The 16971-nt window shown below is 35.0% G+C and overlaps 1 protein-coding gene across 1 annotated transcript in view; it reads right to left on the minus strand.

Annotated features, from left to right (window-relative positions):
- Positions 1-16971, minus strand: part of NAALADL2 (N-acetylated alpha-linked acidic dipeptidase like 2) — an 895965-nt gene that overhangs the window by 743668 nt on the left and 135326 nt on the right. The window contains exon 4 of the mRNA XM_052645317.1: positions 10011-10284. Within this exon, the coding sequence (XP_052501277.1) occupies positions 10011-10284 (274 nt within the window). The remainder of the gene's footprint in view (positions 1-10010; positions 10285-16971) is intronic.

Below are 16971 nucleotides of genomic sequence, written 5' to 3' on the forward strand. Positions count from 1 at the left end.
TGCAGCCATGAAATTAAAATATGCTTGTTACTTGGAAGAAAAGCTATGACTAACCTAGACAGCATTTTGTTGTTGTTGTTTTGTGTTTTTCTTTTAATATAAATTTATTTATTTTAATTGGAGGTCAATTACTTTACAATATTATATTGGTTTTGCCATACATCAACATGAATCCACCACAGGTATACACGTGTTCCCCATCCTGAACCCCCCTCCCTCCTCCCTCCCTGTACCATCCCTCTGGGTCATCTCAGTGCACCAGCCCCAAGCATCCAGTATCATGCATCAAACCTGGATTGGCTATTTGCTTCATATATGATATTATACATGTTTCAATGCCATTCTCCCAAATCATCCCACCCTCGCCCTCTCCCACAGAGTCCAAAAGACTTTTCTATACATCTGTGTCTCTTTTGCTGTCTCGCATACAGGCTTATCGTTACCATTTTCTATATTCCATATATATGCATTAGTATACTGTATTGGTGTTTTTCTTTCTGGCTTACTTCACTCTGTATAATAGGTTCCAGTTTCATCCACCTCATTAGAACCAATTCAAATATATTCTTTTTAATGGCTGAGTAATACTCCATTGGGTATATGTACCACAGCTTTCTCATCCATTCTTCTGCTGATGGACATCTAGGTTGCTTCCATGTCCTGGCTATTATAAACAGTGCTGCAATGAACTATGGGGTGCACGTGTCTCTTACAATTCTGGTTTCCTCGGTGTGTATGCCCAGCAGTGGGATTGCTGGGTCGTAAGGCAGTTCTATTTCCAGTTTTTTAAGGAATCTCCATACTGTTCTCCATAGTGGCTGTACTAGTTTATATTCCCAGCAACAGTGTAAGAGGGTTCCCTTTTCTCCACACCCCCTCCAACAGCATTTTAAAAGCAGAGACATTATTTTGGCAACAAAGGTCCATCTACTCAAACTATGGTTTTTCCAGTAGTTTTGTATAAATGTGAGAGTTGGATTATAAAGAAAGCTGAGTGCTGATGAATCGATGCTTTGGAACTGTGGTGTTGGAGAAGACTCTTGAGAGTCCCTTGGACTGCAAGGAGATCCAACCAGTCCATCCTAAAGGAGATCAGTCCTGGGTGTTCATTGGAAGGACTGATGCTGAAGCTAAATCTCCAATACTTTGGCCACCTGATGTGAAGAGCTGACTCATTGGAAAAGACCCTGATGCTGGGAAAGATTGAAAGCAGGAGGAGAAGGGGACAACAGAGGATGAGATGGTTGAATGGCATCATCAACTCAATGGACATGAGTTTGAGTAAGCTCCAGGATTTGGTGATGCACAGGGAAGCCTGTCATGTTGCAGTGCATCGGATCACAAAGTCAAACACGACTGAGTGACTGAACTGATATAAAGGAGAGAAAATTAAATAAAGTAACATAGAAATTTAACTCAAGTAAAACAAAATTCTGTTAGGATTATATTTCCATATTTAAGTTGATAATCTTCATAGTCAACAGGCAAAATGCTATAAATTTGGGGTAAGAATGTATACTAGATTTATCGTTCAGTCTCTCTGTTATATCCAACAGGATTGTAGCACACCAGGCTTCCCTGTCCTTCACTATCCCCTAGAGTTTACTCAAACTCATGTCCATTGAGTCAGCAGTAACAGCACATTTAACCATGGAGATTATCAGTTGCTTTCAGTATCTTCAGAACATTCATGTTTAGTAGAGAATTCTGCCCACTATATAGATGAGGAAACAGAGTCTAAAATATTTAGGTAATATCCTAATGTTAAGAGCAGATTGGCACTATGAAGTTGTATAATTGCTTACCTAACTGCCAGTTTCCCCAATTAGACTGTCAATTACACGTGGGCAGTGTCCAAAGATTCTTATATATCATTTTGCCTCTGTGATCAGCGTAAAAAGGCATTCAGTATGTAGCCAGCAGGCTAAATTCTATATTAGTTCATCTTTCAGTATCAAAATAAAATATAAGGAAAAACAGATCAATAATCAAAGGGTACTTTATTTAATAAATGATACTCAATGTCTTAAAGTAAGAGTATCAAAAGAGTTGCAAATTCATTCAAGAGAATTCCTTCTGGAGACCGTTTTTGTGATAGAATTCTGCTTCCTTTAGAATTACCTATATTAGGTAATAGTGCATAAATCTAAGAATCAACATTTATACAGATCTCTCTAGTTCAGAAAAGACTGAATTTGCAGCATCCAATGAAATGAGGTAAACCTTATTTGTAAACTGTTTACTGGTATTTTATGCAAATTAAACAATAAATTAAATCTGCAAAGAAAGTTACTTTATCATAACATTATACATGGTATGCTTAAAATAATATTCAGTTCAGTTGCTCAGTCGTGTCCGACTCTTCGTGATCCCATGAACCACAGCACACCAGACCTCCCTGTCCATCACTAACTCCTAGAGTCCACCCAAACCCATGTCCATTGAGTTGGTGATGCCATCCAACCATCTCATCCTCTGTTGTCCCCTTCTCCTCCTGCCTTCAATCTTTCCCAGCATCAGGGTCTTTTTAAATGAGTCAGCTCTTTGCATCAGGTGGCCTAAGTACTGGAGTTTCATTTTCAACATCAGTCCTTCCGATGAACACCCAGGACTGATCTCCTTTAGGATGGACTGGTTGGATCTAATTGCAGTCCAAGGGACTCTCAAGAGTCTTCTGCAACACCACAGTTCAAAAGCATCAGTTCTTCGGCCCTCAGCTTTCTTTATAGTCCAACTTTCACATCCATACATGACCACTGGAAAAACCATAGCCTTGACTAGACGGACCTTTGTTGGCAAAGTAATAGCTCTGCTTTTCAATATGCTGTCTAGGTTGGTTGTAACTTTCCTTCCAAAGAGTAAGCATCTTTTAATTTCTTGGCTACAGTCACCATCTGCAGTGATTTTGAAGCCCAGAAAAATAAAGTCAGCCACTGTTTCCCCATCTATTTGCCATGAAGTGATGGGACCAAATGCCATGATCCTAGTTTTCTGAATGTTGAGCTTTAAGCCAACTTTTTCACTCTCCTCTCTTACTTTCCTCAAGAGGCTTTTTAGTTCTTCTTCACTTTCTGCCATAAGGGTGGTGTCATCTGCATATCTGAGGTTCTTGATATTTCTCCCAGCAATCTTGATTCCAGCTTGTGCTTTCTCCAGTCCAGCATTTCTCATGATGTACTCTGCATTTAAGTTAAATAAGCATATTCATATTAAAACTAAAAATTCTAACCTAGAATGTTCTATCAAATAGTTATGGTGATGCAAAATCTTTAAAAATAGCTGGTCAAATTAGTAACCTGTAGTCAAACACCTTCTGAGTCAAAACACCACATTTCTTCTAGCGAAGATGGAGAAAAATAGTCCAAAGCACTTTAACTGTTTAGGAAAATTCAGCTATCTTTGCTGTAAACTTTTATTTCATAAAGTAAGCTTTTGATTTTTCCTGGGAATAAGATGCAATCTCCCTAACAAATATTTAACTATGGATGCTATGTTGTGTTAGATCACTTCTTTATTTGTAAATGTTTCTGTCTAAATTTTAAATCCAGGAATAATATATACCTTAAATATGTGAAAACTAACAACATGGATTAATTTGGGGAAAAAAGCAGCCAATTATGAAATTCTTTTGCTAACTTAGTTACTTCACAGAGCTCATGAAATCAGTAACAGAAGATCATATTAAACCAAGGGTTTTTCTACAGAGTTCAAAAAGTGAATCTCTTACATATAACTGTGTTCAAAACCATTCATTTCACACTGTTGTGCATTGTTGACCAAAAGATGGATTCCACAAGAGAAAAAGAGGGGGGACAAATAAAATGCAAAATCCTTTTCAATATTGAAAAACTGCTCCAAGCTCACATTTCTGTTTGTGAGAGTATAGATTCATTTTCACACCCAGAAAAACAATACAATTTCAGTCTGTTTTGTTAGCTTTCTGATATTTTTATCTGTAACAAAAAGAATTCAGAGCTAAATGCATATAGCTTTTCCTTCTGCCATAACACTGATAAGTTTGCCTTTGCTTGATAATATTAAAAATAAAAGAAGAAGACAAAGTTTTCCCAGCCATGAGAAAATAGACATCTGACTACAAGTTATCCAAGGATTCCATGCCAGTTATTATTTCCTCTCTTCAGATTTTTTGAACAAAATATTCGATGTAGTTTTCAGATATCATGTGTTATATACTAGGTCTTGATATTTTACAAAACAAAGACAAGGAACTCTCTTCAGTCCCAAATTGATATGATTGTCCTTCTGGATTCAAAAATGAAATATTTCTTTTATTAGAGATTTCAGTTTTAAAAGAAAAAATATAGTCAGGGATTTTTTACTAGGTATTCATACTTAAGGCATTTTCCTCCCTTACTAAATATTTGTTTTGTTAAATAGAAGATAGGAAAATTATATTTACACAATATGTTAAAAACTAGGTAACATTTATTGAGTACTTTTAAATAGTAGACCCTTTTTTTGGTTTCTATCATTTCTTGCCCACAACAATCACTTGAGGTACTATAATTATTCCCCTTTTACAGATGAGGACCTTGAAGCTTAGAAAATTGAAGTAACCAATCCATGGGTGTGCAGATAATATGGAAGGTTGCTAGTCTGGGCTAGTGAACTATGCTTTCTGAGGAATGGGATAGTGTTAAGTGTGTTGGTAACAATATTTCATGCACAGTAAATGAGTTGTTGAAAATATTTCTTTATAAAATTGCATCACTTGACTTTTCTTTCAAATGCAAAGTAATGCTTAACAGAAAGAAAACTCCAAAATTCATAAAATGTATTGGAATAAAAACAAATCCTTTATTCAAAATAAGAACATGGTAGACCCAATGTGACCAACTTTTATTAAATAAATATTAATTGTTCCCATTGTTTTTCATATCTGCATGGGGCTCACAAAGGCCAAAAGAAACAATTGCATGGAAATTATATAAAGCCATATATTCTATTTATAAAACTGACTAGACATTGTCAGTACTATCAGTGTCTTAACATTAATGATGATATTACAGCTGATATTTCCCATTAATAAAAATATAAATCACTATTACTCCCTGAAACTAACCTCAGTTCAGTTAAGTTCAACCACTCAGATATGTCCGACTCTATGAAAACCTATGGAGGGAGCACACCAGGCTTCCCTGTCCATCACCAACTCCCGGAGCTTACTCAAACTCATGTCCATCCTGTCAGTGATGCCATCCAACCATCTTATCCAATGTTGTCCCCTTCTCCTCCCACCTTCAATCTTTCCCAACATCAGGGTCTATTCAAATGAGTTGGTTCTTCACATCAGGTGGCCAAAGTATTGCAGTTTCAACATGAGTCCTTCCAATGAATATTGAGGACTGATCTCCTTTAGGATGGACTGGTTGGATATCTTTGCAGTCCAAGGGACTCTCAAGAGTCTTCTCCAACACCACAGCTCAAAAGCATCAATTCTTCGGCACACAGCTGTCTCTATAGTCCAATTTTCACATCCATACATGACTACTGGAAAAACCATAGCTTTAACTAGATGAGTCTTTGTTGGTAAAATAACATCTCTGTTTTTTAATATGCTGTCTAGGTTGATCATAGCTTTTCTTCCAAGGTCATGGCAGCAGTCACCATCTGCAGTGATTTTGGAGCCCCCCAAAATAAAGTTTCTCACTATTTCTATGGTTTCTCCATTTATTTGACATAAAGTGATGGGTCTGAATGCCATGATTAGTTTTCTGAATGTTGAGTTTTAAGTCAACTTTTTCACTCTCCTCTTTTACTTTCATCAAGAGGCTCTTTAGTTCTTCTTCACTTTCTGCCATAAGGGTAGTGCTACCTGCATATCTGAGCTTATTGATATTTTTCCTGGCAATCCTGACTCCAGCTTGTGCTTCATCCAGTCTGGCATTTCACATGATGTATTCTGCATACAAGTTAAATAGGCAAGGTGACAATATACAGCCTTGATATACTCCTTTTCCTATTAGGAACCACTCTGTTGTTCCATGTCCAGTTCTAACTATTCCTTCTTGACCTACATATAGATTTCTCAGGAGGCAGGGCAGGTGGTCTGGTATTCCCATCTCTTTAAGAATTTTCCACAGTAACTAACCTCAGTCATGCTAAATTATTTATGTATCCATTTTAATATATATTTTGCATCTGACAGGGCAACTCTCCTTAGAACCATTTTACTGACCCACCTGTCATTATGATGGGGTAAACAATGTCACCTTTCTGGTGCACAATGAATTACAAAGAAGTTGCAAAGTACACCATCCATCATGCTGACACTAAGTAGGTTTTCAAAGTAGATCTCAGATATCACAAATGCTGTTTAGACTGTTACCAGAAAGCAAAAATTGGAAGCTTATACAAAACAGTCATATGATGAATGAACATGACAGCTCTTCAAAGAAAAAGGGTACGCCTCTTCTACAAATAACCTTGTCAAAAGCAAAAGTAGTGGGGAGCTTGGCTGGCAGTCAGACTAGAATAATTTAAGAACTTGATAATGGCTCTGCCTGATAGAAATTCATGCAAGCACAATGGACTCAAAATAAAAAAGTACGTATGCCTGTATCATCAGCAGCAACCTCTCAAGCTTAATTTGAATTAGGAAATATTCTGAAGAAACATGGAAAATTCACCAGTATCCCATTAACTAGAATATATGAGTTTCACTAATACATCCATCTAAAACATGTATATAAAATATATGCAAGCATTCCGTATGCATATAATATAGTCACCTAGAAATTGCTTTTTGAAAATTATAATACTAATATCATGATACAGTGTGAATTCAACAAATCAATATCAACATGAACTGAAAAGGTTAGTTGCTCAGTTGTATCCTACTCTTTGTGACCCCCATAAACTGTAGCCCATTAGGCTTCTCTCTCAAATTATCCAAGCAAGAACAGTGGATTAGGGTAGCCATTCCTTTCTCCAGGGGATGTTTCTGACCCAGGGATCTAACCTGGGTCTTCCACATTTCAGGTGGATTCTTTAACATTTGAGCCACCAGAGGGGTGTATTCTTTATTTATATTATTTATATAAATATTTAAATTATTATGTACTTAGTAACAGATTTGAATTGCTAAAATAATTCTAAAAAATACTTAATACCAATGTCTTCATCTAATTTGCAGTTAATTTCTTAAATATGTTCTTCAAATACAAGGTATTTGTTTTATCCATAATTGCATTTTAGTTCTTTTAATATTATTTCTTCCTATCTGGGCCCAAAATTTCAAAGATAGAATACATTTGTACATCTATAGCTAACTTTATTTCTCCCTTTTAATAGTCATATTTTGAATTTTCCTACATTTCTTTATTAAAAATGCTAGTTTCTTAAAAAATTCAAGTGTAATTGACAATATTATATTAGTTCAAGGTATACAACATAGTGATTCAATATTTTTATAGATTATACATCATTTAAAGTCATTATAAAGCATTGGCTATAATTCCTATGTTGTACATCTTTGTAGCTTATATATTTTATACATAGTAGTTTATACTTATTAATCCCCTATCTTTCCCTTTCCTTTCCCTCTCCCTACTAGTAACCACTAGTTTGTTCTCAACATTTATGAGGTTTTTTTCTTCTGTTTTGTTATACTTATTCATTTTATTTTTTATATTCCACACATAAGTGATAAAATAATGTATTTGTATTTCTCTGTCTGACATTTCACTAAGCCTAATACCGTCCAGGTCCATCCTGTTGTCAAACATGGCAAAATTTCATTTTTTTATGGCTGATTAACATACCACTGTCTATGTGATTGTGTGTATGTGTAAAATAACATCTCTATGAACACTGGGGTGGGTATATATTTTCAAGTTAGTGTTTTTATTTTCTTTGAATATATACTCAGAAGTGGAATTGCTTGGTCATGTGGTAGCTCTATGTTTAGTTTTCTTGAAGAACCTACATACTGCTTTAAATAGTGGCTGCACCAATTTACAGTCCCCCAAGAGCGTAGGGTTCCATGACTTGTCACTTCACAAACAGTTAAGCACTTCCACAATTCTATAGTACATCTTGATTTTTTAAAAAATGTGAAACAGAAAATTTAAACACATAATTGATAAGGTAAATGTATAATAATCAGAGATATGATTACATAGGAATACAAAAAGCAATTCAGTGTGTCCAGGGAATTATTAGAGACGTCCATATAGAGACAATAGAGACACAAGTTATAGTTCCATGACTTTTCCCTATCAGCTCAGTCAAGGAATAATGACTGTTTGCCAGAGGAAATTGAAAAGAAAATAAATGGGGTGATTCCAAGGACCTTTTTGATCTTCTGTGATTTTATTGTTGTTCTGTGTTTGGGATGTGCTTTGTTTAGGGAAGGAGATGACTCTGATATACTTGAATCAACTGGGATAAGGAGGAGCCTGGAAATGTTGGGCTTTCCGTGTAGCTCAGCTGGTAAAGAATCCGCCCGTAATGAGGGAGACCTGGGTTCAATCCCTAGGTTGGGAAACTCCCCTGGAGAAGGGACAGGCTAACCACTCCAGTATTCTGGCCTGGAGAATTCCATGGGCTGTATAGTCCATGGAGTTGCAAAGAATCTGACACAGCTGAGAGACTTTCACTTCCACAGGTTTGGGAGTCTGAGAGAAAATCTGCGTGTTAACTTTAGAATCTCAACTTAAGACCAAAGTTTCTGAACTAAAGAAAGAAAGCTAGCAGCCTCCTTCTATTTCTTTTAATATGCAGATACATTTCTATTATTGCCTATCAGAAATAGGGTATAGTAATCAAACCAAACCATGAGTCCTACACTAGAAATATTACACTTACTACTATGTTAACTTTTAAGTAATAAAAATACTTTCAAGATGGTGCTGGTTATGTGTAGTAGATATGCTAAATGTCAGCGATGTTAAAACACAGAACAAAAACAGTGCTGAAGGATCAGTTAACCGCCTCTCCCCATAACACCCCCCAAAACTTAACAAAAAATTTAGGAACAAGCCTATATTTATGCAAGGTAACTCTAAATGATTTAAATTCATCATCTTATTCTGACTTAATCATAAATTAGAATCTTAAAAAGCTGTGTCAATATTTAGCAAAAACATTTTATTCACACAAAATCTATAGAAGAAATTTACAGCTTTATAAAGAAACTAAATGTGTTTATTAAAATGAGACTTTTACATGGATATGGAAAATTTGCCCATAAAGGAAGCTAGTGATCACTTAATTGCTTGAAGTCTAACTGCTATATTGTTCTTACAATAGGCTAAGCTCTATCTTCCAAGATTTACATCTATTAATTCAATTTTCACAACAAGATTATGAAGCTGGGACCATTATTATCCCCACTATAGAGAAGAGAAAACTCAGCCCTAGATGCTTAATTATCAGTGATAATTGGGGATTTGAGAATTGAAACTAGTCCACGTGGCTCTAGAAGCTGTGCACCTAACCACAGTGCCAGAAAAACACATTAGAAAACAAAACAAACAAAAAACAGCTAACTTAGACTAAAGTGAAAAATTCACACCTGGTCCCTTTTTCATGTATTTTCCATCATAAAGCAGAAACACTGTATATCAAATCTTAAATGTGTGAATAATCACATCCATTTTCCACTTCATTTCTTGTGTGCATACACAATCTCAAAACACAACTGCCTCCATTTCTATTCTTTCTGTCCACATCAGTCTATTAAAACTTGCCTGTTTAGAACCAAAGAAGAAAATGAATTTGCACTGTAAGAGCTAAGCAAAATGTGAATGACTCAGTCACACATTCAACACTTTTGAATTAAATTCTTCTAACATGTTTTCACTTTCCAAATATGACAAGGGCCAGGCAGTTTAAATCTTCCTTCCCCTTTCCTGGCACCTCTACAGTGAGAACATTTAATGGTTACTTTGGTATGCTGTATCTTGCCAGTTAGTTCAATTTAGATGAAAGCTGTTGTTTTCTAATTTCATTTCACTGTAAATGACAGAGATAAATGGTCATATTACCTCGAGAATTCCATTGGCAGAATAGGCTGCATATGAATATAGCAGGTCTTGGCTGCTCCATTTTCTGGCTTCTTCACTGCAAGGCTGGCCATTAGGATGAAAGCACTGGCCACTGCTGCTCAGAGTCACAGAGCTGGGAGAAAGACCTGGCAGGTTCAGCAACACAGAGTAATTTACAAGCTGTACATCTTCTAAGCCCAAAGAAGTCCACTGAGTCTTAATCTTCTTTGAAATTTCCATGTCATCTTCACTTTTGTACAGCTGTACCAAGTTTCTGAAAGAAATTTAAAAGGCATACTCTTAAAAAAAAAAAAAACAGGAAAATCTTTATTCTTTTGAGTTATGGTTGTTCACTATATGAACCATTATTAATAGATATGGGATATGAAACATGAATGAGACAGGATGCCACACAAGAAACTCAAGTTTGGTAGAGGTGATGAGCTTGTACAGAAATTATACAAATCAAAGCAGAATGAATTAAACTCTCAATTAAGAACTAATAAAGGACTATGGGACCACCGAGAGGAGAGTAATCAATGCCAAAGAGTTCTTTTATTAGTTCTGATCCTTCTATTGACATCAACATAATCTTATTTAAAACTGGGCTCCAAAATGAGTGATCATGCTGGTTGAGACAGTTACATATTATAGTTAACATAATTATACATAAAGCCACATGATTAATACACAGCTATTGCTATTTAAAATGATTTAGAGTCAAATCTTGATACAAATTACATGCCAAATTATATGATGCTATGAAAATCATGATATGCAATAAAATCAGTATATTCTGTTAAAGCCAACCACACATTGTCAAAACAATATGAAGTTAATTTTCAGGTATTCTTGCTGTGTAGTCTATAAATTTATTTCTATACCTGTTCCAAGTCCATAGTAATACTATTTTTGCTTATGACATCCTAGAAACCACAAAAACTGTGGTTAAAAAAATGCATAGAACCTGGAAAAGAATGAGACATAGGAAATTAAAATGTTAAAATTTAATAAAATCTTGCTTTGTTTGGGGCTAGAATATAAAGGAACCAGCTCTTTTTGGTTTTTGGCCAAAAAAAAAAAATGTATCTATCTTCCTATAAACATTTCATTTCTATCTAAACTATTACCTAATAGTATGATTTTTTTTTTTTTTTTTTTGCCCATCACATTATTTTTCTCAATACTTATTTAAGAACCCCTGAACAAAACCAGTCAATCCTAAAGGAAATCAACACTGAATATTCATTGTAAGGACTGATGCTGAAGCTGAAGCTTCAATACTTTGGTCACCTGATGTGAAGAGACAACTCACTGGGAAAGACTCTGATTCAGGGAAAGATTGAGGGCAGGAGGAGAAGGGGGTAGCAAAGGATGATATGGTTGGCATCATCACCTCAATGGTCATGAGTCTGAGCAAACTCCAGGAGATAGTGAAGGACAGGGAAGCCTGGTATGCTTTAGTCCATGGGGCCACAAAGAGTTGGACATAACTTAGTGACTGAACAACAACAGGGCACTTACCTTCTCCCAATTTTTGCTTTCTCTTTCATTTTCAATGTCTTGTTTCATGATGAAATAAAGTTTTATAATCTTAATGTGCAATTTTTGAGGTTTTTAGTTTCTTGTTTCTATTGAATAGAACATATGGTACCATACTCTAGCCACAGTATGGTGTCATTTGCTCCAGAAAGCCTTTGTGTACATGTTTTATTTTTTTTAATACAATGTAATGGTTTGCACATTTTTCTGAATCCTTCTCAAATCTGAGGTAATGAAGTTATTTTCATAAAAGATTTAAAGAATTAAGTTTTTCACATTTCAGTGTTTACCTGGAATATTTATGTGTGTGTGTGTGGTGTGGTAGAAATGAATGCAATATTACCCAATATGATTTTTTGTGTATGAATAATCATCCTGGTTCCATTGCTACACTCTTCACTCATGTGCAATAAAAATTCTTTCATTTATATATATATATTTCTACATGTCTTTGGGTCTGACCAGGCTCCTTAGTCAATTCCATTCATCTTTTTGATCCATCTTCATAGCAATACTTCATTTAAATCATTATTACCTTAAAATATGGCTCAATATTCAGAACGGCAAGTCCTCTAATTGTTCTTCCTCAAGAATATCTTCATTACTTTTTATCTCCCATATTAATATTACAATACATGTATCATTTTCTATATCAAGCTTATGATTAGAATTACATTAAAACTTGAGCACCTAACCTCTATGTATTAGATATGAAGCCTTTATAAGAACTTATTACTATTCCGTATTTTGGCCACCTCATGTGAAGAGTTGACTCATTGGAAAAGACTCTGATGCTGGGAGGGATTGGGGGCAGGAGGAGAAAGGGACGACAGAGGATGAGATGGCTGGATGGCATCACCAACTCAATGGATGTGAGTTTGAACGCCAGGAGTTGGTGATGGACAGGGAGGCCCGGCGTGCTGCAATTCATGGGGTCACAAAGAGACACGACTGAGCGACTGAACTGAACTGAATTGTTTACTATTCCCATAACATCTAAGAGGGAAAAAATGTGGATAAACAGTTAAGAATTAGGACCCAAATCCTTCTTCTTCTGCACTTACTTTATAAATATTTCTTCAGTATTTATTGATATACCATGTTATACATTATCTCTACCTGATAGAGATTATCTTATCAAAATCTTGCATACTATGGTGGTTAGCTGGATTTAAAGGAACATGTATTATAGTACTCTGAATACCACTATATCAATATAACAAATATGTACCCTGAATATGTTAACAAAGCCTTGTTATACACAGTTATAAAAATATCGGCCCTTAGAAAACAATTGAAGAAACATTTCCTAATAAGTATTTCCTAACATTTCAAATAATTAAGCTAATAAATACCTCTTCAAGGCCAATCTTCCTAATTTAACTTTTAATTATTTTTAAATTAAAATATGATATAAATTAATCAATTTGTTTTAAATTTTACATTTATTTTAAATTTATCAAATTGTTAATATGAGTCTTGCCTTTTGCACCACTCCCCTTGAAAAAAGATTTAAGGAAGCTATATGAGTTCTGTGTTCTAAGATTATGTAACCTTTAAATCTAAATTGTTTCACATAAATTAGTTTTATTGATACAAATGGTTGGTTCAAATGATTCTATCTACGAATCATTCCAAACCCCTTAGAATGTTAAAATGCCCAAGTTTTGAGAATTTACAGTTTTCTGAACTTCCCCCCAAAAATATTTTGAGATACATGGTGAGCAGTTCTGTTATAATTAGGCAGTTTGCTATATTCAAAGAGAAATATTAGTAAGTAACTAACTGCAAAATAATCTCAATTTATTAATTTCAGAGAAAGCTGAAAAATTAGGAGTATGTCACCTAAAATCACATGGAATTTGAGAGAAACTTTTGCTCTGCTTTAATTTTTAAAATAAGAGTTTCCATGGGCCAATAGTTTTGGCAGGAAGCAAATGAACTGTGATGCCTTAGACTTGAATTTGAAAGTAAGCTTGGCATTAGTGTTTCATTGGCCAGTAGAGACTGGAAATGGGAGGATTATGGCTTTGCTAGACAAAATTCTGTTTATATCAATGTTCAACACCTGCTACTGGATGAGCCACAGAGCAACACTGGTGTTAGAATTGGAAGAAGCGATGCATGTAGTATTCCTAGTATAAGGGGGGCTGCCAAGACTCTACTGTAAATGAGCAGGGAAAGAAAAACCTTTAAAGAAACGCACTCACAATACACAGAAAACAAACAGCACATTTACTAATGTCCACTGAGATTTTCTTATGTGCATATACAATAACATACACACACACTCATATTTGTATCAGTTTGATACTTTGCACATATTAATAAGTCAAAAGTTTCTTTAAAGTTATTTGACTTGGTATTCAATGTAGTAAAATTCTCAGAATCATGCACCGTATGTGCCCAGTAAATTTCAAGATGCTACAGCATGAACTGACTTTATTTCAATTTTGCTTTAGAAATATTAAGACTAAAATGCATGGCAAAGCTATATCACACATGGTAGCAAGAAATCAAGTGGTTAGGAGGGTAAAGGATCATCCCCTCACCTTCCTCACCAGCCAGCTACTAACATCATGCCAAACAGCATGCCTATGTGCCCCACTACTTTTTTCCTTCTAAAATGCCGAATCAACCGTAAATCATGTACCGAATGTCTACTATAGAGACTGAAAACACTGTGCATAATCAACTTGCAAAAAGATCCTCATGTATCTACTGTTACCACTTTACAAATAAGAAATTTGAGTGTCAGGTAATATAACTAAGTTGTATAACGTCCCGGATTAGGTAAGTCAGAGTTCTTCTCCACTACACTGTATTTTAGACTTCCACACCAGTTAGAAGGAGCAGATAGTCTTCTAAATTTTGATGCTTTCCAAAAGTAATAAAAATGTGGAGCATTATAAAGAATAATATTTGGATAAAGTAATTAAAATTTGGATGGTGTGAAGTTAGAGGAAAGTGGCCTTTATGTTCATGACAAAATAAGACTTAGGGAAATCACAGTAACTATTTTTAGAATTCAGAAGCCCAAAATTCAGAATTTGAGAACCATCTGAAGGGAAAAAAAAAAACAACTGCTTATTATACACCACATTGAAAAAAAAAAAAGCTATCACAGAAGTATATTAACTGAAAGAGAACTTAATGCCTCCTAATGATCAAGGAGAACATGGAGTATAGCTGTCTGCTTTGCAAATTATAGAAGGCACACAGATGATCACCAAGATCACTGAGGCACCATGCTTGGTGATCTCCAGCATAAAGCTGGTAATCAATACTCTATTCATTAATTTAACTTGATATGACACAAATAGTAAAATAAGCTTGATTAAAACCCAGGACACACAGAAATAAAACTGCCAATACATCTGTTACTACCTGAATTTGAAAAAAAAAAAAATTAAAAAGAGTCTAGTGGTATAACTCCTCATCTTTCATTCCTTACACACATTTATATAGGAAATAATTTCATCTCTGGTTAATACTGTGTGTATTTTGGACTGTATATTATAGTATCTCATGATGAAGCATTTAAAAATATTTAGAAAGAAGAAATGTGAACAAAATGAAGGCTAATGCAAGGCATGAACACTAATAAGCTTTTACAGAATGTACCATCCCTGCACAAGAATGTTATTGTTAACAGTACCTGGCTTTAGAAATTCTTTATCTAGTTTTTATGGAAAATAGTTGTCAAAGATCACTTACCAATTAAGTCACCTTATTTATCTAAACTAAATCTTAAAGTTAATTCACAAAATAGACAAGTTAACCCAATTAGTAGGACATTATAAGTCTTTGATAGCATCTGTTTGTTCTCTAGTGAAAATGACATAAACTTGAGTGGTACTAAAAATTAACATGGATTCTTGGTTTTGGAGAAGGAAATGGCAACTCACTCCAGTATTCTTGCCTGGGAAATCCCATGGGCAGAGGAGCCTTGTGGGCTACAGTCCATGGATTGGCAAGAGTCGGACATGACTTAGCAACTAAACCACCAACTGTATAATCCAATGAATAAATATTGGGAGGAGCATATTCCAGTTTAAGATCATAATAAAAATGACTGATCTCCATGCTTCGGAATAATCATTTTACTGAGAATATTTTAAAGTACCTGAAACACTAAATGATTCTTTATTCTTAACATTAACACAAAATTATCAGTGTTTTCACAAAACTAAAAAAATAAACTTTTAAGGACAAATATTGAGTCTTATCCATTTTAATGCATCTTGAAAACCCAACTACAGCTCCTTGTGCTTAGTAAGTGGTGTGAAAGTGAAAGTAACTTAGCTGTGTCTGACTCTTGTGACTCCATGGACTGTATAGTTCATGGAATTGTCCAGGTCAGAATAAGGGAGTGAGTAGCCTTTCCCTTCTCCAGGTTATCTTCCCAACCCTGGGATCAAACCCAGGTCTCCCACATTGCAGGTGGATTTTTTACCAGCTGGGCCACAAGGGAAGTCTTAGAATACTGGAGTGAGTAGCCTATCCCTTCTCCAGCAGATCTTCCTGACTCAGGAATTGAGGGGTCTCCTGCATTGCAGGTGAATTCTTTACCAACTGAGCTATCAGGGAAGTCCTAGTAAGTGGAAACCACAGCAAATAATTGTTGTTTGGTTTTTTTTTTTTACTAATATACAGTTAAGACTACACTGAAAATATAATTGATACTTATCTTCATTTATTTTCCAGTATAGCAAATTAAATCTTTAGTACAGCAAGGTTGAGTAAAATGATAACATTATATAATGAGGGGAATTAATATACTGATATTTTAAAAATAACTTTTAGATGCTATCTTTTTGTGACACTACAAATACATTAAAGCTATTGTGAGCACAAAGAGTGATAATGTCTACATGAGGACAATAATCAGAATCAGTAAGAATTTGTGTTATTTGTCACTGTTAATCAAGACTACCTTTCATGAGCATATTCATTTCAGCACTCAAGAGTGAAATCTTCTCTATTAAATGATATGCAGATGGGGGAGCCTGGTGGGCTGCCATCTATGGGGTCACAGAGAGTCGGACACAACTGAAGCGACTTAGCAGCAGCAGCAGCAGCAGCATGATAAATTGCATAAATCATGAGAAAAACAACTACTAATATGCCCATCTTTATGAAATGTATTGAAATCAGTCTGTAGAGATATTTGGTCATTGGAAGTCATAACAGTATGGAAACATAAATGAAAAATGAAAAGTAAGTATAAAATGATAGAAAATTAGAGTTATGACAAGAAAAACATATTGCAAACTGAGATATTTGAATAAGCTGTCATTTAGAAGCTTCATCTCTGTTGTATACATGAAGAAAGAAGAAAAGAGGCTTATTGCTAGAGAAGAAATGAGCAGCATTGATGGTCATATTTCTGACATGCTTCATCTACATAATTGGACAA

This window comes from Budorcas taxicolor, chromosome 1, assembly GCF_023091745.1.
Source record: "Budorcas taxicolor isolate Tak-1 chromosome 1, Takin1.1, whole genome shotgun sequence".
Taxonomy (NCBI): Eukaryota; Metazoa; Chordata; class Mammalia; order Artiodactyla; family Bovidae; genus Budorcas; species Budorcas taxicolor.